This window comes from Amblyraja radiata, chromosome 10 (assembly GCF_010909765.2).
Source record: "Amblyraja radiata isolate CabotCenter1 chromosome 10, sAmbRad1.1.pri, whole genome shotgun sequence".
In the NCBI taxonomy this organism is placed as follows: domain Eukaryota; kingdom Metazoa; phylum Chordata; class Chondrichthyes; order Rajiformes; family Rajidae; genus Amblyraja; species Amblyraja radiata.
The window spans coordinates 57051230-57074853 of NC_045965.1; the positions used below are offsets into that span (position 1 = coordinate 57051230).

A 23624-nucleotide genomic window follows, 5' to 3' on the forward strand; every position below is an offset into this window, starting at 1 on the left:
CACTTCAGAAGGGAGCAATAAGCAGAGCGTCTTATCGTATGTGTATAAGCAAGTAAAGCTTTTCACTTGCACTGTACCCGGAGAGAGACAATTATGCTGCAAAGTTGCACTGAAGTGGAGGCTGCCTGAACACAATTAACCCATGTAAATTATAGCAGGGGTCAAAAGCACTTATTCTCAGCTCTCTTTTTCTTAGGCAGACCCTTGGGATTGAGGATGTCAGCTAACACCGTTAAAGAGAGGCGATTAGAAACATCGCCTGTAGAGGAGCCAAGGATGACACTGAATGGAGTTACCCCGCTGGGAAACCAGAGTACAAGCTTTGAAGAATGGTGAACTGATACACGAGCAGTCCCTGGGGCTTTGGTGTAACACAAGAACCAAACGTTAAATACTAGGGACTGATTGGTACAGTGCCCACGGCAACTCGCACTATGGATGGGCAAAATTATTCTTGCTTTCATCCAAAAATCCGTATCCATTCTGATTTAAAAATTAAATGGGAAAGGAGATAACTGAGGTCATACACCACGGTGCACATAACAATGCACTCAACTAAACTAATGCCCACCCACAGGAGTGGTGAACGTCCCGGGACCCGTGATGTCCCTCACCAGTGGGTAGATAGCGGGGCTTGGCTCTGCCCCCCTCCCCCCCCCATCTTTCTCACCCTCCTCCCCATTTCCCACATCCTCCTCCCCTCACTCCCATTTCCTGCCGCAGCACCTACCCAGGTCGTAGAGCAGTGCCAAGGCCTGGAGCTCGGCCTGTTTCTCATACTGGGCCTGGCCCTGGCTGTATGGCGGCCAAAGCACTCGAGGACACGGAGCCGTGCTTGCTGTGCCGGGGACAGGGTGAGGGTGTCGGGCGGCCGAGCCAGAGCTGCCCGCAGAGCAGGAAGCGAAGGTTGTGCACCGGGATGGCAGCCCCCGAGGCGCAGGTACACCTTGACCCGGGCCCCGTGCTTGGGCCCGAATCCAGCCCTCAGCTCGGCCGCCAACTGGGGTCCAGTCCAGGCCCCGACAGCGGTCGCGGCCAATCAGTGGTGCCATGGTCCCGGCGACGCCCCTTCCTGATTGACAGGAGAGGAGACCAATCCGCGTGGTGGTGACTGACAGCATTCTGTGCACGCGCGGTTTTTACGATTTTTAAACCTTAATGCCTTTAACAATATACCATTGATCTGAAAGAAACTTGTTGCACTCGCAGCACTGGAGAAAGGTGAGTAAGTAGCCGAAAAATTTGAGCGCTATCCCGTACCGTTTATGCGCAAATTTAAAAAATGCGCAAACCGGTAGAGCACAAGATCAGAGTTTTAGTTATGTATAGATAGATTAGCTCCCTGAAGGGAAAGAACCACAGATAGCTCAAGGACTGGACGTGGCAGCAAATGTTATGATCAAAGCAATAAACTGTTGGCTTATGTCTACGTTTAGTTTAGTGATACAGCCTGCCAAAAGACCCTTCGGCCCATCAAGTCCGCGCCAACCAGCGATCCCCATACACCAGCACTATCCATCACACATTAGGGACAATTTTCAATTTTTAACGAAGCCAATTGGTCCGCAGATCTGTACATCTTTGGAATGCGGGAGGAAACCGGAGCTCAAAGACACCCCACTCAGGTCACGGGGAAAACCTACAAACTCCGTACATACAACACCCGTAGTCAGGATCGAACCTGGGTCCCTGTCGCTGTAAGGCAGCAACTCTACTGTGATTAAGGAAAACAAGAACTCACAAATTTGGAAGCATCCACACAGTTAAACTCCAGCTCTCTCACCTTTCCACAGAAATATATAGCCACCTAATGCATGGTCCAGGATGTAACATTCATCAGTGGACAGTATGGCCATTTTAAATGGGTTTTCGGAAGCCACCTCGGTCAAAGTCAACTCCCCAGAAGCGTCAGAGACCTAAGAGTAATCATAACAACCAGGTTGGCTACAAAGTATGGCATTGTCTTGATGAAAGCAGTGCAGTTGATCGACAACACGATAAACCCTCGTTATAACGGACCACGGGAGGGTGGGGGAAATGGCATCCGTTATTGGAGATTGTGCGCTACAACTGAGTAAGAGATTCGCTTCAATCACCTCGTGGTCACTCTGTAACACAATGACTAGTTTTCAAATACAAAGTTCTTTTTAACAGTTAAATTTTTGTTTTTATTACTGCAAGCTAAAAATGCTAAAGGGGCTGTCCCACTGCGGCAACCTAATTGGTGAGTTTAGAAGAGTTTGAAAAAATGCCATGTTGAAGACCTCCTTCGACTATGTTGAAGAACAGCTTCGACTAGCTACGGGAAAATTAGACACCGAATAGTGGAGAGTGAATAGTGGAGAGTGAATAGTGGAGAGTGAAGATGACCTCCTTCGACCTCCTTTGACTATGTTGAAGACTACGACTACCCTCGATTAACATGCCGACCTACTACGACCTACTTCGACTAAACCTACGAGTAAAAAAAGTATCGATTTTTTTCCATGGCGACCTTTTTTACTCGCGGGCATTTTCAACGTGTTGAAAAATACGCCGCGACCTAGCTGAGGCCTCGAGTGCGCAGGGACTACACTCGAGCATGAAGGAGAGTTACAAAGACCTCCTAGGACCTCGTGTCGACCATGCTGCGAGTATGAGTCGAGGGCAAACTCACCAGAACTCGCGGATTAGGTCGCCGCAGTGGGGCAGCCCCTTAAAGGCTGTTTGTTTCATTGTTTCAATGGAAGCAAATGTTGTCAATTTCAATGCCTGTGTTCTTAAAGAGACAGCCGTTTCAACCAAAATCCATTATAAAGAGGTCAGCAATAACGAGGGTTTACTGTACTGCATTATTAAGGCTGAATTATTAATTCACACATCATCTTAAAAAGAAAATTGTTACCATGTAGAGTTTGGCTTTTTTCACGCTGATGTCATCAGCAGCTTTATCATCAACCTTTGCAGGTGGAATGGTTGGTTTGGGGCCCAGTAACTGGCGTTTAAAAAGAGGAAGTGTTAAATCAAAGAGCATTCTTCCTGAGCAAAATAAATAAACGTTACAATGAATCTTCACGTGACTTCTTCAAACGTACCTCGATGAGCTCCGGAGGCTCAGATCCTTCTTCCACCACTTGCACCTTGGATCGTCCTGCCCTCTCATTATCACGGATACCATTAGCAAGCTGACAGCTTTTAATCTTCTCCAGACCATTGCATTTTGATCCATTCCACTGATAGATGATCTGCAATTGCAAATGTAATCACCATGGTCTGAGTTAAACTCTGTACAGAATTGAGCAGATGACTTGCCATATTGAGCATAACTGGATACCTGCGTACACTGTCAATTCCTGCAGATCTTCGGTTTTAGCTTCGAAATGAAAATGAAAACAGAATTGCCTCCCCACCACACAGAGAATAATCTGTTCCTCTCTAGTGGAGAGATGGGTGAAACAGAACTGAAACAGGCCCTTCAACCCGCCAAGCCCATCGTACTAAAACATTGTTCTGATAGGATCATTTCAGCACTACAGGTGCCACATTATTTCCATGCTAAATGCAGAGTTGCTGCCTTACAGCGCCAGAGACCCAGGTTCGAACCCGACTACGGCTGCTGTCAGTATGGAGTTTGTATGTTTTCCCAGTGATCGCGTGGGTTTTCTCCGAGTGCTCCAGTTTCCTCTCATAGATAGATTCTTGATTAGTACAGGTGGCAGAGGTTATGGGAAGAGGGCAGGAGAATGGAGTTAGGAGGCAGAGATACTCCTATCCCTTACGACCTTATAAAGGACCTTCTACTAATCTTGTTCAGAATTTTGACCTTCATTCCACCCCCTCACTAACAAGGTTTTGCAGAGGTTTCTGAACCAAGTCAAAGCGTTGTGGTGTATGTAATGGTTCTGGACCCTTACATTTAGGTATGGATAGGGAGGGTGAATTTATTCGAGTTTAATTGAGAGCTGCAGCACAGAAACAGGCCCTTCGGCCCACCGAGTCCGTGCCGAGCAGCGATACCCGCTCACGAGCACTATCCTACACACAAGGACGATTTACATGTATACCAAGCCAATTAGCTGACAAACCCATATGTCTTTGAGTGTGGGCGGAAACCAGAGCTTCCCGGAGAAAACCCACATAGGTCTCAGCGAGAACGTACAAACTCCATACAGAGAGCACCCATAGTCAGGATCGAACCCAGGACTCTGGCACTGCAAGGCAGCGACTTTACTGCTGTGCCACCTTATGGTTTAAACCAGCTTACAATACCAGATACCCCGGTTCGATCCCAACTATGGGTGCAGTCTGTACGGAGTTTGTACGTTCTCCCTGTGATCGGGTGGGTTCTCTCCGAGATCTTCGCTCCTCCCACGCTCCAAAGACGTAAGTCAAATTGCTTGGTATAAATGTAAATTGTCCCCAATGCTTGTAGGATAGATTTAAGGTGCGTGGATTGCTGGTCTGTGTGGATTCAGAGGGCTGAAGGGCCTGCTTCCACGCTGTATCTCTAAACTAATCTAAATTTAACAAGAGTTAAGTCTGAGACAGAGTCTGAAGAAGGGTCCCTCCCCGAAACCTCACCCATCCTTTTTTTCACTCTCCAGAGATGCTGCCTGACCCGCTGAGTTACTGCAGCATTGTGTGTCTAGCTACTGCTCTTATACTCACTGCTCCGGAGTCAATGATAAAGCAGTCTTCATTGTTGAAGCTGGACCAGTCAAAGTCCACTTCAACGGCTCGTATATTCCGTCTGCCTTTCACGTGCAGCAGTCTTTTCGCGCTGACATCGTTGGTGACGGCATGGTTGAACCCAGACGCGACTCCTCCTTCCTGCAAGAGGAAACATGCACGGCGTGACGCAAAAATACCACTCGCTCGTAAAAATAGACAAAAAACATATCTCAGTTCAGAAAGAGAACCATATGATGCAGCAAAAATGTTCATCTGTAAGTTTCACGTTCATAAGCCAACATTCTACTCCACCATTCAGTCATGGCTGATCTACCTTTCCCTCTCAACCCCATTCTCCTGCGTTCACCCCGTAACCCTTGACACCCTAAAGGGCCTGTCCCACGAGCATGCGACTCCATGCAGCAAGCACGACCTAAAAGGGCTTGTCCCACGAGAATGCGACTGCATGCGGCAAGCGCGACCAAACCAGAAGCGGGGGCCGCGCGGAGGTCGAGTGAGTGACATGAAGTTCGAGCGAAGTCCGCGGGAAGTTCGCACATGACGTACGGCGTCGAGATGGTGCGTATGGCGTCGAGGCGGCTGCGGGCGGGCAGGCCGTTGCCGCATGGAATTTTTGAACACGGTCAGTTTTTCGGAGCCCCGCGCGATGTCGGGACCAGCTCCGCACAACTCCAGACGGCTCCGGCGATTGAAGTGGGACCGGCCCCGCGAGCCGTACGGCTCAAGCGACCACGTTAGGTCGCGCTTGCCGCATGGAGTCGCATGCTCGTGGGACAGGCCCTTTACAAATCAAGAATCTGTCAATCTCTGCCTTAAAAATACCTCATGACTTGGCCTCCACCGCCGTCTGAATTAAAGGGGTTGGTGAATCTAAGTCTGAGAATTTAAGATGGATCCAATTCGGGATGCAACCCAATTCAAATTCGTGGCTTTCAGGGTCTTGAGATAAACTATTCTCAACCGAAATGCATCAACTCAGATCGGAGGCAAAGAGACAGTTTCACAGAGAGACAACACACTGGTGCAATCACGGCTGCTTTGATCTTTTATTCACCCAAAGCTAGTCAGGCCTGGAGATTCCGGCAACAACACTGGGGACATTTGAAAATGTTAAATACACAGACGTTAATCAATTTTCCAAATACAAATTATAGCTTCCAACATGGAACCTTTGAGGGGAATGGAACATTTAATCAGCTCCCAACGTCGCGTATAATGGCAAAGTGCATGGGGAAGCCAAGTACAGTTATTTCCTCTTTCTCTCAACAGATCACATTGGGAAAAGCTCTGCACTTAACCCATGCTGTTGGGATAATCCAGGTTTCAGCCTCATTACCGCTCCTGTGAGGCCCCATTTGCTTAGTTTAGCTTCAGGCAGCGGGCAACACTTTTCATAGAAAAGGGTTCGATAGAAAATACGCTACAGATGGCACAGTGGCACAGCTGGTAGAGCTGCTGCCTCATGGCTCCAGAGGTCCGGGCTCAATTGTGACCTCGGGTTCTGTCTGTGTGGAGTTTGCACGTTCTCCACGTGGGTTTCCTCCAGGTGCTCTGGTTTCCACCACATACCCCAAAGGTGGTAAGACCTTTGGAATTTGTCCCCAATGTGTAGGGAGTGGATGAAAAAGTGGGAGAACATAGAATTAGTATGAAAGGGTGATCGATGGTCGGTGTGGGCCAAAGGGCCTGTGTCTTTCAATCAATCAAATATGAAAATTAAAACCAGATTTATTTTCCATCATTACCAATTTGAAAAACAAAGGATAGACAGCACGGACACCATGTAAGCAACCAAACGCAAAGTTAATTAAACTACCAACCCTCTTGCAGGTTCCATTTTTTAATTTAACGAGACCGAATTTCATTACATTATTTTCAGAATCAGAGAGCTCCCGGAAAATAAAATCAGTATTTCACACTTTACATCTGACGTTCGGACAGATGAAGTGTTAATACGGGTGACAATGAATCACGATGACAACTCCGAGACTTAAACACCGCCATGTTGAGCCCAGAGATGTCTCACTGACCCCAAACCCACCACTGCAAACACTCGCAACACACGCACATGCACATGCACTGAGCAGTCCCAGTACTGCACCAGTAGTCCACAGACCTCAACTGATGATGCAGGTCTAATTTTGGAATGTTAAGGCAGAGATGTGGAAGCAAAAACAGACACTGTTTGCAGACACTGTGAAACTTGGAGGGATGGCGAACTTTGGACTCATAACTCCAGTGGCCCAGGTTAAATCCTGACTTTGGTTGCCGTCTGCGCGGAGTTTGCACGTTCTCTCCATGTCCGCACTGGTTTCCCAAAATGTCCCAAAGAGATGCTGGTTAATAGGTTCATTGGTCTTTGCTAATTGCCTCCAGTTTTTTGGTGAGTTATGGAATGTGAGTGAGAGGGAGTGATGAGATTGCGGGTGCAATTAAAAAAAATGTAGGATTAACGTAGCATTAGTGTAATGGGGCGATTGATGGTCAGTGCTGGCTCAATGGGCTGAAGGGACTGTCGTCGTTCCGTATTCTTTGACATGTTGACTGAACTGTGGAGTATATTAAAAGAACATGGAGATACAGACAGGCTGGTGGATAGGTAGCAGCTGAAATTCAATACTGAGATGTGATTTTCGGTGAAACAATGAGAATGAATGTAAACAAGAGTCATAGTCATAGAGTGATAGTGTGGAAACAGGCCCTTCGGCCCATATGTCCCAGCTACACTAGTCCCACCTGCCTGCGCCTGGTCCATATCCCTCTAAACCTGCCCTATCCATGTACTTGTGTAATTGTTTCTTAAATGTTGGGATAGTCCCAGCCACAACTACCTCCTCCGACAGCTTGTTCCATGCACCCACCACCCTTTGTGTGAAAAACGTTACCGCTCAGATTCCTATTAAATCTTTTCCCCTTCATCTTAAACCTATGTCCTCTGGTCCTAGATTCCCGTACTCTGCGCAAGAAACTATGTACATCTAGCACGATCTATTCCTCTCATGGAGGAAGAGGACATGGTAAAATAGAGAGTGCATCCGCTTTATGTGCATTGTGGAAGGGAATTGGGAATTAGGCGACTTTTAAACCCAAAGAGGTCGCCCTGATCTTCCAATGCCCCGACTCTTCACTCGCCATTCTACTTTTCTTTACTGTACCTCCATGACCTACTTGACAATAATAAACTGAACTGAGCTCAATAGGGAAGTGACTCCCAAATCATTAAATGAGGAAAGTCAACTTTGCACTCGAAGTGCAACAAGATTTCATCAATATTGAGTACCTCGGACATCTGGACATATTCATAAACATTTAATTCGCATGTTTAATCAATAATGTTTTATTATTAATGTTTAATGTTTTATGTGTCATTTCTAGCTATCACTGTATGTCATGTTGTCACTTGCGGGAGGAGCACCAAGGCAAATTCCTTGTATGTGAATACTTGGCCAATAAACTTATTCATTCATTCATTCATTCATATTATAAAGTTCCAAGCTTAGAGCCATAGAGTCTCAAGGGCCCGTCCCACTTGGGCGTCATTTGCGCGTAATTTACGCGACATCATTTAAGCGTCAAGACGTGCCGTGCACGTGACGCGCGCATGCTGGGCATTACGCGCGCACTGTGCGTGGTGATGTAGGCAGTGACGTGCGGTCACGCGCGGCGCCCCAGGATTATGGGATGTGCAAAGTCTTTGCGCGCCATCTACGTGACGCGCAAATGAAGCCCCAAGTGGGACAGGCTCTTAATAGCATGTAAACAGGCACTCTGCCCACCATCCCCACACCAGCCTGTTCAACAATGTCCCTTCTAGTGTCCACATTACCTTGTATATAACTCCATTCTTAAAGTAGCCCAAGAACTTGCTCGTCTCATTGCCTTGTGCTTCCCTGTGCTGCACGGGAGCACCACTGAGGCTGTCATCAAGTTGGACACAGAAAATGGCAGCAGACCCAGATTCATCATTACTGCAAAGTTTTCCTGAAAGAAAACATGGATCAAAAGACCGCCCTCCAAAAATGGAAAGTGCATCGTCTTAAAAATATGAACGTGGACATACCCAGCCACATATGGATACTATGAGCAAAGTCGGGACTGGTGTGGAGTAGGATGTAGACATCACCAGTGTAGAAATTCCCGTGCAGTGTTTCAGGAACTGGTACGGGGTTCATTTTCTCGATCCTCCATACGGCAAGGCCTGGCTTTTTGCCAGCATTTTCAAATGCCGCGTGAACAGTCATTGTCTGTAGATGGGAAGCTGGACAATGGGAAACTGGAGATAGACAAAAGACAATTAGCACAACATAACGCTGAGCCGCAAAGTTTCATTTCTTTGTTGTCTGCCAACTGCGATCGTTTCAAAGCCAAAAAATCAGTAATTTAACTGGACAGATTTGCATCTGATGAATGTCTAAAGCATATTTGATAGAGTCGGAAGACATGAGATTCCTCCTAGCAGGTAAACCAGACCATTTCCAATAGATCTGGTCTCCATTTATCGACTTATTACAAGTACAGGGTGCAACATAATTTTGAAAATAAATGGTTTCAGGACCTGGTGAGGGGGGAGTAAAAATACGAAGTAGGCACATCCCTTTTATTTCTCTTTATTTCTCTTTTTCTTCTTCTTTTTTTTACCTTTATACATCTTCAGTTTTCTTTTTCTCTCTTTCTTTTTTCTTTGGCTTTCTCCTTACCTCTTTTTCGAGTTTTACGTTTCTAAGGGTCTCTCTTGATCACTCTCTCACGCACTCACTATCCTATCTAATTCTCTTTCCTTTTCCTCTTTTTTAAAGTTTAAAATATGAAGTGGTACAGGAAATGTATTATGTTATTTTTGGCTTATATCACTGTAATGTACACTACTTCTAATTTTTTTAATATATTTGATAGAGTCGTACAAAGTGGAATCAGGCCCTTTGGCCTGATTTGACCATGCTAACCACAATGCCCCAATCTATTCTAGTCCCGCTTGCCCCCACTTGGCCCTTAACCCTCCAAACCCATCCTATTCATCTACCTACTGAAATGTTTCTTAAATGTTATGATAGTACCTGCCTCAACTGCCTCCCCCAGCAGCTCATTCCATACACCCACCACCTTCTGTGTAACGCAAGTTAGCCCTCAGGTTGCTATAAAATCTTTCCTCCCACGCCATAAACCCATGTCCTCTGGTTCTCAATTTCCCTACTCTGGTAAAAAAAAAACTGTGCATTTACCCAAAAAGCTGGAGTAACATTTCTCCAGCTTTTTGTGCCTAACTTTAGTTCTAAACCAGCATCTGCAGTTCCTTCCTACGCACACTGCGCATTTACCCGATCTACTCCTCTCATGATTTTGTACACAGTTACTTCACAAACTGTTCCACGTTAGAGACATCCTGATGCATTCCAGGTGCTCAGTAAAAGACAGCAACTCACCCACAAGAAGTACCTAACAATACCGCTGAAACTGGAAACTTCTGCAAAATTTATGTTCTCGACTTTGAGGTGAAACGTGCCGATTCATCGACTTGAGAACAATATTAAATGCTAAGTACTGAACTTCTCAACAGCACCAAGCACAGAAAACCGAATTAGACAGTTGGAACACAATTTCTACGTTTATTCCCGAAATAAATGCCCCACCCATCATTGCTCTGCCAGATTTTAGACTCGAGTTCAATGTCTGCAGAAAATTCTTTAAATGTTTGGAGGCTTCCCACTAAGTAGAATCCAAGCTATAAATATTTTACTGCGGCAACACTTGGATTCAGAAACTGTTTCCTGTGATGAATGAGGAGAAAGGTCATTTTCCAACACACCATTGTAAATCTCACTCTCCACACAGTAGGGGAAAACAAAGCAATGGGCTGTGAATGCCATCAGAAATAAGACAACCCCAATTTATACTCTGCTCTTAAGGAGGTGGGCGACTCACGGGGAAGTCGGCAGCACGGGGGCGCAGCGGTAAAGTTGCTGCCTTATAGCACCAGAGACCCGGGTTCAAACCTGACTACGGGTGTTGTCTGTATGGAGTTTGTACGTTCTCTCTGAGTTTTCTCCGGGTGTCCCCGTTTCTTAACACATTCTAAAAACGTGTGGGTTTGTAGGTCAATTGGCTTCTATAAAATGTGTTCCTTGTGTGTAGGATGGAACGAGAGTATGGGTGATCTATGGTTGGTGCGGACTCGGGGAACCATAGGGCCTGCCTCCACTCTGTGTCTCTAACACCAAACTAAACCATGTCCATTGGTAAATGTGAGACTTTACTAAAAAGCTCCATAACACTGGTACATTAAACAACATTAATAGATTCACGTCAAAAGTCAAGAGCGTTTAAGTGTTATGTTAGGTTATTAAGAAGGAACTGCAGATGCTGGAAAATCGAAGGTACACAAAAATGCTGGAGAAACTCAGCGGGTGCAGCAGCATCTATGGAGCAAAGGAAATAGGCAACGTTTCGGGCCGAAACCCTTCTTCAGACTGATGGGGGGTGGCGGGGAGAAGAAAGGAAAAAGGGGGAGGAGGCGGAGGGATGGGAGGAGACAGCCCGAGGGCTGGGGAAGGGGAGGAGGCAGCAAGGGCTAACAAAATTGGGAGGATTCAATGTTCATGCCCGCAGGATGCAGGCTCCCCAAGCGGAATATGAGGTGTTGTTCCTCCAATTTCCGGTGTTGTTCCTCCAATTTCCAGTGTTGCTCGCTCTGGCCATGGAGAAGACCCAGGACAGAGAGGTTGGACGGGGAATGGGAGGGGGAGTTGAAGTGCTGAGCCCCCGGGAGGTTTGGTAGGTTCTTACGGACCGAGCGGAGGTGTTCGGCGAAACGATCGCCCAGCCTCCGCTTAGTCTCACCGATGTAGATCAGCTGACACCTAGAGCAGCGGATGCAATAGATGAGGTTGGAGGAGATACAAGTGTTATATTGTCACATGTACCGAGAATGGAAAATCAGGTTTGTAAACACACTACTCATAGATAACATAGTGAACAAGGTTCAATAATTGTTTTAAAACCCATAATTAGTGCAAAGCAAATGCAGAAGTATCTAGTACAGACAAGTTTGCAGTTTACTTGGTGTTTGTCATGTTCAAGAGCATGATGGCTGTTGGGAAGAAGCCATTCCTGAACCTGGAGGTTTTATTTATCCAATTTTTGGGGGGTTTGAAAATTGAGGTAAAATTGTTGGTCTTATATTAGACCTATCAATGTTTTTTTTCTTTCCAAAATGTATGTTGTAAATGAAACAGGACAAGGAGGTACACACACCCTATACTATTACAAGACAATAAGATTATTTAACCAGAGCCACTTTGTTAGAGAAAATCTAAATCTAAACTGCAGATGCTGGAAATCTGAAACAAAAAACATAATCAGCTGGAAAAAACTCAAACAAGTCAGGCAGGATCTGTGGAAGGAGAAACAGTTAACGTTTCAGGTTTGTGGGCCTTTTACATTCAATTCATATTTTCAACATGACCATATATAGCCTAGGTCACATGGATTCCTTTTATTTTGGTTCCACAGATGTTGAGAATTACTCCAGAGCTTTGTGGGGTTTTTTTTGGTTAACCAACATCTGCAGTACCGTGTGTCTCCAAGGGGAATCCAGATCATCGTATATTGAAGTGTTAATAATAATAATAATAATAATTTTTATTTATGGGCGCCTTTCAAAAAAGTGTTGAACACAACAGCAACAAATTAACTCTGAAAACATACATCTGGAGGATTGCTTTGGGCACATTACCCCAGGGACATCATTTAATCGCAATGCGGGTTCACTAGGATGTTGCTAAAAAAATTAGGTTTACGTATAGAACAGATGACTTCATTAGGACTCCAGGAGACATTCTGCCAAATGGCCTGGTAGAGGTCGTCAGACACACAAAGGTTTATTAGATTACATATAATTTATTGCCACACAGCCAGGCTGGTGGAAATTTGGGTTGTCTGCAGCGATACAATAATAAAGAACACACAACCACAATAAAACTGTAACACAAACATCCACCACAGCATTCATCACTGTGGTGGAAGGCACAAAATTTGGCCAGTCCTCCTCCATTTCCCCCCCGTGGTCAGGACCAGAGTCCAGAGTCAGTCCAGGATCGGCTCTTCCTCACCAGAGACCGGTGTATTGCCACAGACGGCTGTGGAGGCCAAGTCATTGGGTATTTTTAAGGCGGAGATTAACAGATTCTTGATTAGTCAAAGAGTGTCTGGGGTTACGGGAAGGAGTTCATAAGTGATAGGAGCAGAATTAGGTCATTTGGCCCATCAAGCCTACTCTGCCATTTAATCATGGCTGATCTATATCTCCCTCCTACCAACCCCAATCTCCTGCCTTCTCTCCATAACCCCTGGCAGCCGAACGTCTGAAGAAGGGTCTCGACCCAAAACGTCACATCAATTAATTTCCCTCCCGGGATAAATAAAATCCTATCGTATCGAGTTACTCCAGCATTTTGTGTCTACTCCCGATTGAGTCTTATTCCCCCCCCCGCTGTTTAACTATAGACATTCAATACGGCTGCATATTTTGATTCTAAACGCTTTCTCAGCGCTGCTGCCATAAAATGCAACAAGTCTCTCCGTGGTGAACGACTTCTGACTTCTTCAAAAATCAGGGAGGGCACCGATAGATCGCGCATCACGGCTGGGAAGAAGGCGGCTTGCACCAACTAGTTCATTCTGTTACAATAATGTAGCGATTTAATTTGTGACAATCTACACAGGAGGCTCCCGGGGTCGCTCTTGCTACTTTTGATGATGGTTTAGGTAAAGGCTCGTTAGCGGAGTAGGTGCGATGGGAGAGCTGGAAATAATAAGGGCATCCGACGCAGATACACTTACAAGGGACCGTGAAGTAACGACACATTTAAGGGCGAATAGCGAAAAGAAACAAAGACGATATTAGGCAAACGATTCTTTTTTTAAATAAATTGTTATGACTTAGGAATCCTCAGCCAAGCAAGGAAGGCAGATTTTCAGCTGGGGGTTGGATCAGCCACGGCAAGAAACCAGGGCAGGATTTCAGGCTCGAGTCGTAAGGCTGGTAAGGCGAGAGCCGCCACCGCCTGGATGGGCCGAATGGCTCTCCCTGAACAGTTACGCAACTTTGTACCAGCGGTGTTCCGGACGCCCGCCTGGTGCAGAGGAAACAAGTCACAGCTACCAGCGGTACATCATGTAACTCGGTTATCCACAGACAACCCGATCCCAACCGCTCTGACAGGCGGGGCCGGCTGCATTTTACAAAACTAACATGCATTCTTTTTTTTTTTTAAGTTTGCAACCTAAATGCAATCTTCCCTATACAAAATCCCTGGCACTAATCTACTGGGTTTGTTTCTCTCCGCGTCTGCAGGAAATTTCCCAAATCTTCCCAATTCCTTCAAAATGTAGCAAACTTGCACCGAAATTGATCACAGCCCGTTGCGGTCGCTGCTGGAACCGACCCCCCGCCCTCCCACACCACATTGACATTTTAGATGCTGTTAGCTGACAAATGCAACCAAAAAAGTACAAAGGTAGCCATTTTCCAAGTACTGCGAATATTACATCTGAACAAAGGTTGTGTGTGCAGTCTGCAATGAATTGCAACATTTCTTCTTTGAAACAAAAAGCGGTGATTTCGCTCGTTCCTGCACACTTCGCCCGCTGTCCCACTTAATTTATCAAATGCGTACACCCCCCACCCCCTCTCCTCATCCTCCCTCACTCCTCGTCCTCCCCAGATATTTGAGTGGGTGTTGGCCCGTCCGGAAACGTAAGGGCTGATATGATCCATTCCTAAAGAGGAATAAAAGCGGACCCTTGAAGCGATGCAACACCGAGCACAGCGGAGAGGGAGGGAGGAGGGGGGGGAGGGAAGACTGCAAGGGAAAGTGTAGAAACTTACTAAGAATGAAGCGAAGTCTGGATCGGGTTCCAGTGGCGTTATCAAGTGCAGATGCTAGATTGTGTTCGCACACAACTGGGCTCCACTCCCCTCAGCCTTTAAACCGAGAAGGGAGTGGAAACCGCACTGCCATCCCATTGGCCAACCTGTAGCTTTTTTTTAAACATCTGCCTGTTGCTCGTCACTCAGCCCTGAATCCATTCCTCACATCACCCATCATCCAAATGGCGAGAACCAGGGCAAATATGTACAAAAAAAGAAAAATATACATGAAATATTAAAGCTTCCGATCTATTTGCTCTTTAATTCAATTGTAAGCCATGTTGGGGGGGGGGGGTGAAGCTAAATGGAAGAGGTTGCTGGTCCCGATTTAAATAGCAGGGCGGCTCGGTGGAGCTGCTGCCTTTACAGAGCCAGAGAACCCGGGTTCGATCCTGACTACCGGTGCCGTCTGTAAAGTGTTTGTACGTTCTCCCCGAGATCGCGTGGGGTTTTCTCCGGGTGCTCCGGTTTCGTCCCACACTCCAAAGACGTACAGATATGTAGGTTAATTGATTTCGGTAAGAATTGTAAATCGTCCCTAGTGTGTGGGAGAGTGGTAGTGTACGGGATAGGCCGGTGGGCACTGTATCTCTAATCTTCACAAGACCTTGATTTAGGCTGGGATGGGCTGCAGAGGCAGTAGTCGGTACTGATCGCCTATCCGTTTGCGGACTGTGTATTCGCAAAGAAGGTGTGGAGGAAAGGATGCAAGATGACTTAGGACATTGGACAGTACTGCACAGGCCCTTCAGCCCACAATTTCCATGCCGAACATGATGCCAAGCCAAACAGTGTCCTCCACCTGCACACAATCCATATCCCGTCATTCCCTGCATATACACGTGCCTATCCTAAAACCTCTTACACATCACTATCGTATCTGCCTTCACCACCACCGGTGGCAGCATGTTCCTGGCACCCATCATCCCCTCTATGTTGGAAACATAGAAAACCGGTGCAGGAGGTGGCCATTCGGCCCTTCGAGCCAGCACCGCCATTCATTGTGATCATGGCTGATCAAGTCAAGTCAAGTCAAGTTTATTCATCACATTCACATGCGAGATGTGCAGTGAAATGAAAAGTGGCAATGCTCACGGACTTTGTGCAAAAAGACAAACAAACAACCAAACAAACTACAAACAGAATGGAACAGAATCACATTTTATTTTACGTATTAAATATTGTGGGCAGAAGGAAAAAGGGGAAAAAACAGCACTTTTAAAAAAAGCAGTAGAGTGGTCCAGTAAAAGTTAGTCCCTGGTGAGATAGGAGTTTACAGTCCTAATGGCCTCTGGGAAGAAACTCCTTCTCAACCTCTCCGTTCTCACAGCATGGCAATGGAGGCGTTTGCCTGACCGTAGCAGCTGGAACAGTCCGTTGCATGGGTGGAAGGGGTCTCCCATGATTTTATTGGCTCTGGAGTTGCACCTCCTGATGTATAGTTCCTGCAGGAGGGCGAGTGAAGTTCCCATAGTGCGTTCGGCCGAACGCACTACTCTCTGTAGAGCCTTCTTGTCCTGGGCAGAGCAATTCCCAAACTAGATGGTAATGTTCCCGGACAAGATGCTTTCCACATCATCCCCAATCAATAACCCTGACTCCACTAGCCCCTAGAGCTCTATCGAACTCTCTCTTAAATCCATCCAGTGACTTGGCCTCCACTGTCCTTTGTGGCAGGGAATTCCACAAATTCACAACTCTCTAGGTGAAAAAGTTTTTTCTCACCTCAGTCTTAAATGGCTTCCCCTGTATGCACAGCGCCTTCACCGGAACAAATGAACAAACAAACAAACAAACACAGACTTTTCGCCTGGGCAGAGGATTCTAAACTAGAGTGCCCCCCCCCCACACACATCGGGTCCCCCTTGGTTCTCCCACCGTTCCTCACAGCGGTCCCCCCACACCGGGTCCCCATTGTCTTCCCCTCCCCCCTCACACTCATCGACTGCGAGGCCCCACTGCCCACCAAGGCTCCCGTTGCTACTGAGGGCCATGCTGCCACCACCGAAGCCCCATTGCTGCCGAGGCTCCCACTGCTGCTGCCGAGGCTCCCACTGCTGTCGAGGCTCCTGCTGCTGTCGAGGCACCCGCTGCCGTTGCCGAGTTTCCCGCTGCAGCTGGCGAAGCTCCCATCACCGCCACCACTGAGGCTCCTTCGGCCCAGACAGTCCTCACCGCCTGGCTTCACCGCAGTCCTCCAGGAGGCCTGTGGGGTGAGTCAGGCCTACCGGGGCACGTTCCGGTCTTCGATTGTCGTTCTGGTCGTCAGCGCGCAGTTGTTCGGCGGGTGGATCGGGCCCGCGTGGCTCCCTGGGACACTCCGAATGAAGTGATGCAATGAAGCTACTGCAAGGGTGTGATGGGGAAGTACAGTGGTCTAAGGTCCTTCTGTCAGTAGACATTGCGGGGCTAAGCCCAATGCAGAAGCCTCTCAAACCACTTGACGTTTGCATCATTTCACATGGTTAATTCTTTAGATTAATTATTTCCCTGCTCCTTTTACAGCACGTTCTATGCAATTATAAGGAACTTCAGATGCTGGAATCTTGCGTAAAACACAAAGAGCTGGAGTAACTCAGCGGGTCAGGCAGCATCTCTCGAGGATATGGACAGATGACATTTCTGGTCGGAAACGTCTTCAGTTAAAGTTCTCCAGCACTTTCCTGTTTTCTGCACTAGATTCCAACATCTGCAGTTCCTCGTGTCTACACTGAAACAGAATGTGCAAACACCACCAATGTGTAGAACCGGTAACATTGATAAGACTGAACAACCCCACGAGTGTAAAAACATTCATGTTTTTTATACCTGTCTTATGAAGAAAGTCACTTTTTGAAATAACAAAAACAAACACTCCTGAAGCAAGATGGATGAAATGCATTTGCAGCTACAATCAATGGAACTAACAGCTGGGGTGAGAATTTGTGGGACTGAGGGTGACAGTGAAACGAAGGTAGAGAGGATTTTAGATTTGAATCATTCAATTCGGCGACTGGTTTAAATGGCATCAATTTGCTTGTTGATCCACTCTTTGTTCATTGCTGGTCAGACCATTGTTTCGACCTGGATGGTAAACATTTTCTCTTTATATCCTTAAAATATTTCAGGTGTAAGGTTAGAATGGAGAAGCTGGCAGTGTGTGCTCCTTGGAGCAAAGAGGGTCCACAAGAGAGTTAGAGTCATGGTGTTACGCAGCTCGGGAGTTGGCCTTTTGAACTCATCAATGCTTACCAAGCTGCCTTCCTGAGCGAGTCCCATTTGCCTGTGTTTGTCCCACATCTCTCTCAGTCTTTCCTATCACCTACCTGTCCAAAATTCTTTTGAACTTGATGGACAATATCATGGCTAGCTTGGACATGGTTGGTAGAGGGATGACGATCACATCGATAATTATTACAGGAGACGTGGGTCTAAATTTGCAGCACCACCCTTCCCTCTCATCTTGTCCACTACCTAAGGCCAACTTGTCCTCTCCGTTTCCCAGCTCTGATGAAGCCTGAAACACTAACCATTTCTATGTCCACTGACAGAAGGACCCTAGCCTGCTGGCTGACCTGCTACATCTCACTGTTTTGTTTTGTTTTTATTTCAGATTTCAACATTTGGGTAGAAGACAAAACATGGGGAGGGAAGGGGGTGGGAGGAAGAGAAAAAATATATTTTTAGTCAGAGAGTAGACTTGATGTGGAATTCAAGCACATGATGGTGCTATAAACAGAGTAATCAGGGCTTTCAAAAGGGAATTTAAAAATAGGAAATTCTTAAAAGTTCCGGAGAGTGGTCCTGATCTACCTCACAGGACCATCATTAATCGGACTTTATCCCGCACCAGACGTTATTCTCTTTATCATGTGTCTGTACACTGTGGACGGCTCGATTGTAACCATGTCTTGTCTTTCTTCTTCTTCTCATGTTGCTACACCTTTCCAAGCCGCAGCGTAACGCTGGCTCTGGCACATGGGTTGAAGACCTGAGATCTTCTGGTGTTCAGGGCTCTGGGAGGAGGGGCCGGGTAAGTAAGTGCTCCATAGTTTGGGTTGCTTCCCCACAGTCACATTCAGTTGGACCGTCGTTGTTGAACCCCCACTTCTGCGTGAGGGCTTTACACCGACCGACCCGTGTTCTGAGGCGTTTAAGGCAGAGCCAGACTGGCCGTGTCTCTGTCGCTCCCAATGGAAGGGACTCCTCAGGGTATAGTGTCAGTGTGTGGGGTTTTGGTTGTAGGTGCGTCACCTTATCCTGCAGGTGCGGGCGTTATCATGCAGGGGATGAACTGCATGTAGGAAGCTATTTCTGGATTTTAACCTCTTGGGTGACTGGACATGTTGGAAGAGTGTTGGAAGTCTTTCTGCTGAATGGTTAGCATGCATGGATAACAAAAAGCTTTTCATTGTGCCTCGATGCATGTGACGATAAACTAAGCTAAACTGAACTGAGCTTAGAAACGGGTCGGGTGTAGAGAAAATAATTTGAAGGGCTAAAGGGAGAAAGTGTGGGTGCAGGACAGAGAGATTGTTTGACCATAAGCCAGCACGGATTTGATGGACCCAATGGCCTCCTTCCATGCAGTTGCAAGTTGTCTCTGATTCCAAATATAATTTTTTTTCACTATCTATTATTTTTGTGCCAGATTTATCAGATAACTTACAATGGAGATGTTGACTGCACTGTGACTTTCTTGCAGCTGTTTGTGATTGAGAGGGATACACAAGGTAATGCAGATGCTGGTTTTAAAAAAACACAAGGAGTTGGAGTAATTCAGCTGGTCAGGTGATACCTCTGGAGCACGTAAATGGGTGACTGAAGAATGGTCCTGATTTGAAACGTGCTTTTATCCATGTTCTCCACCGATGCTGCCTGGCCCACTGAGCTACTCCAGCACTTTGTGTTTTCTTGTGACTAGGAGGTTATGGCGTTGAAAGCTGAGTCCAAAGAGAGCAAGTAGGACATTGAAATGACAAACAGCCTACGTCAGGAGAGGTAGTGTGTTTTGCTCCGTGTACTGCTCGCAGAAACAAACGTCAACTGCTGCAGCTGCTGCAGGTAGGTTATTGATGAAGTTACCCTCAATCTGACTGAAGATGACTGTCCTTCCACACAGGGAGCTGTCCGTTATCAAATGCTACTGATTGCACTTTGAGGTTCAGGATGATGTGCTGAGGGACATGATGCAACTGCACCCCCCCCCCCCCACCACAGCCCCATCATTGTGCACTGATGGCTAAGCCTTGTGCGTTGGTCTGTTTGCTCGTCATAAGGAATAGGAGTAGAATTAGGCCATTCGGCCCATGAAGTCTACTCCGCCATTCAACCATGGCTGATCTATCTCTCCCACCCAACCCCATTCTCCTGCCTTCTCCCCACAACCTCTGACACCTGTACTAATCAAGAATCTATCTATCTCAGCCTTAAAAATATCCACTGACTTGGCCTCCGCAGCCTTCCGTGGCAAAGAATTCCTCAGATTCACCACCATCCGGCTGAAGAAATTTCTCCTCATCTCTTTCCTAAAAGAACGTCCTTTAATTTTGAGGCTACGACCTCTGGTCCTAGACCCTCCCACTGAGGGAATGAGGGAAATGAGGGAAAATGATACATGTGAGACACAAAGTGCTGTAAGTTCTCCCAAGTGTGTGGGTTAGTGGGTGAGTGATAGGATCTGGGAGAAGGTGATGGGAATGTCGGGAAAACAAAACAGGATAACTATGGGATAAGTGTCAAAATAAGGAACTGTAGATGCTGGTTAGACACAAAGTCCAGGAGCAACTCAGCGGGTCGGGCAGCATCTCTGGAGAACATGGATAGGTGACGTTTCAAGTTGGGACCTTTCAGTCTGAAGAAGGGTCCCAACCGACCCGAAATGTCACCTATCCATGTTTGCCAGGAGATGCTGCCTGACCCGCTGAGTTGCTCCTGGACTTTGTGTGTGTTTATGTCTAAACCAGCAACTACAGTTCCTTGTTTCTACATGATGCATTGGTCAATGCTAAAAATTGCGACATATTCTTTACTGCATTTGATGCATGTGCAATGTCATTGCATAAAATAAGATTTGGAATTAAAAATAATTTAGAAGGAGGCCGACATGGGAAAGACGAATGAACAATGCTTGAGAGTTTAAATAGTTGTCTAATGCAGTTTAACCATTCTCTGTCCTGTAATCTGCTGGTCGAGCTGTATTCTACATTCTATTTACGTGCTGTAACTGTTGGCTCACTTCTAAGCGCACTGAGCAATCACTGCGCAATACCAAGCTTCCTTTCAACTCATCTCCCCTCGTTATCGCAACAACATTCATCAACTACTAATGTGACCAATTGTTCTCTTACTTTGTGTAATAAAAAGGAACTGCAGATGTTGGTTTATACCAAAGACAGACACAAAATGCTGGAGTATCTCATCGGGACAGGCAGCATCTCTGGAGAAAACAGATAGGTGACGTTTCGGGTCGGGACCCTTCTTTAGACGGATTATGGTTGGGGGGGGGGTGCAAGCAAGAAAATACTTCTACCAACACTACCCTTTCCCCTCCCCTTCTTCTTCCCCCAGCTCTTCTCCCACCGCCCCCTCCACATCCTATATTAAAAGTCAGTGAACCAGTTCCACAGTCCATATCCATGCATCCCTCTAACACCATTCCCTGCCTGCAATCGGCTTATCAGGGAATCTCCCTGATTCAGGTAATCTGTAACTGGCCCTGATCTCTCCTGGTCTTTTCTTGCTTCCAGTTTCCTCCTCTCACAATCAGTTTGAAGAAGGGTCCCGACCCGAAACCTCACCTGTTCTCTTAAGGGCCTGTCCCACCAGCATGCGACAGCATGCGGCAAGCGCGACCAAACCGGAAGCGGGAGCCGCGCGGAGGTCGAGTGAGTGACGTGAAGTTCGAGCGAAGTCCGCGGGAAGTTCGCGCGTGATGTACGGCGTCAAGACGCTGAGTATGCGGCGCGGAATTTTGAACATTGTCAGTTTTTCGGAGCCCCGCGCGATGTCGGGACCAGCTCCGCACAACTACATACGGTTCCGGCGATCGAAGTGGGACCGGCCCCGCGAGGCTGTACGGCTCAAGCGATCACGTTAGGTCACGCTTGCCGCATGCGGTCGCATGCTCGTGGGACAGGCCCTTTACTCTCCCCACATGGACAATTTGAATCCCACTCACTATCGTGTTTCCCCATCACATCACATCACATCACCGGACCATTTTGTAGCTTCCAGCTTCCCAAGCTATCTCCTCCCCAATTGTCAATTCTCATTTTGCACCAAGTGGAAACATGTGTCTAAATCTACGATGCTTTCAGTTTAAGAGAGTGCACGGTGCCATGGTTATGTCAGCTAACAAATGTTGCCTTGGCTCTGAGGAGGTCAACGCTTGCCTCTGCTCCTGGTTTACAACACATCAGAGAAAGCCATAAATGAGCCAGCACCAGTTTCAGTGAAGGTTATTTTCACCTGCACAAGTACAATGAGGTACAGGTACAGGTACAGAGCAAATCTTGCATGCAACAGTAATACACATGGGGCCATTGATATTTACAGACGTCCCTGACTCCATGGACAAGTGGAACTGAACTGGCATGCGTAGAGTATACGGAGCCTGCCCTGTGACTTGGCTGTGTCATAGAGTCATACAGCATGGAAACAGGCCCTTCGGCCCAAATTGCCCATGCCGACCTACATGCCCCAACACTAGTCCTACCTGCCTGCGTTTGGCCCATATCCCTCTAAACCTATCCTATCCGTGTACTGTATGAATGTTTCTTAAATGTTGCGAAAGTACTTGCCTCAACTACCTCCTCCGGCAGCTCATTCCATACATCCACCATCCTATGTGTGAAAAGGTTACCCCATTAAATCTTTCTCCCCTCACCTTAAATCGATGTCCTCTGGTTCTAGATTTCCCCTAGTCTAGGCAAAAGACTCTGTGCGTTTACCCAATCTATTCCTCTCATGATTTTGTATCATTCTAGACAAGGGACGTGCCGATATATGAAACTGACAAGAGCAGAAACTGTACATGATCTTAATCAAAAGGCTGAAAAGCGATGTGCCCCCCCATCAAGGAATTGCAGCTTTGGGTTTTGTAATTCATTGTAATGTTCCTCATCCAGTGGCCTAAACACATGAGGTCGGTCGTATTTGAACACCCTGAGCCTTTAATCCCACAATGATAAATTGACCACATTCTTTTCCACAGAGAAGCAAATTGAAACCCAGAAAATACTGGAAAAGGAAATGAGGGCTCGGATAAATATCTGACTCCTTAAGCCGAGATCCCAAGGCCAGTTGAACATATTTTGAAAGTTAGGCTCTCTTTGGGGGTTGTACGATGGCACATACATTCTTCTGTATACTCCCATAAGACCAGCAGGCAAGTATACCCAGGGCTCTAGGACGGCCAGAAAGCACACACATACACAGGCATACAAACTAGGAGCAGGAGTAGACTATTCAGCTGGCACACCTTCAATCTCTTTGTAGATCGACACAAAAAGTTGGAGTAACTCAGCGGGACTGGCAGCATTTCTGGACAGAAGGAATGGGTGACGTTTCGGGTCGAGACCCTTCTTCAGAATTCCTTCTCTCCAGAGATGCTGCCTGTCCCGCTGAGTTACTCCAGCTTTTTGTGTCTATCTTCGGTTTAAACCAGCATCGGCAGTTCCTTCCTACACACTCAATCTCTTCGTCTCCATCATGTCCACAAAGTAGATTAGATACGATACAATACGATATGATATAACTTTATTTATCTCAGGAGGGAAATCGGTTTGCCAACAGTCGTAACACACAACAAGATCCATGAAACATGAAATTAAAATGACGAGTGGGAAAGTCCAGGATTGGGGATGTATGAAGATTGGTGAGGGGGGGAAGGGGAGTCAGTCTACCCCACGAAAGAAGGGAGAGGAGTTGTACAGTTTGATAGCCACAGGGAAGAAGGATCTCCTGTGGCGTTCTGTGCTGCATCTTGGTGGAACCAGTCTGTTGCTGAAGGTGCTCCTCAGGTTGACCAGTGTGTCGTGGAGGGGGT

The 23624-nt window shown here is 46.8% G+C and overlaps 1 protein-coding gene across 1 annotated transcript in view; it reads right to left on the bottom strand.

Annotated features, from left to right (window-relative positions):
• The window catches only part of LOC116977985 (adseverin-like), a 31241-nt gene extending 16531 nt beyond the window's left edge, over window positions 1–14710 (bottom strand). Inside the window, 7 exon segments of the mRNA XM_033028933.1 lie at window positions 1784–1916; window positions 2885–2974; window positions 3075–3224; window positions 4648–4809; window positions 8498–8652; window positions 8732–8944; window positions 14555–14710. Of these exon segments, the coding sequence (XP_032884824.1) occupies window positions 1784–1916; window positions 2885–2974; window positions 3075–3224; window positions 4648–4809; window positions 8498–8652; window positions 8732–8912 (871 nt within the window). The 5' untranslated portion in view covers window positions 8913–8944; window positions 14555–14710.
• Window positions 14711–23624: the final 8914 nt, after the last annotated feature.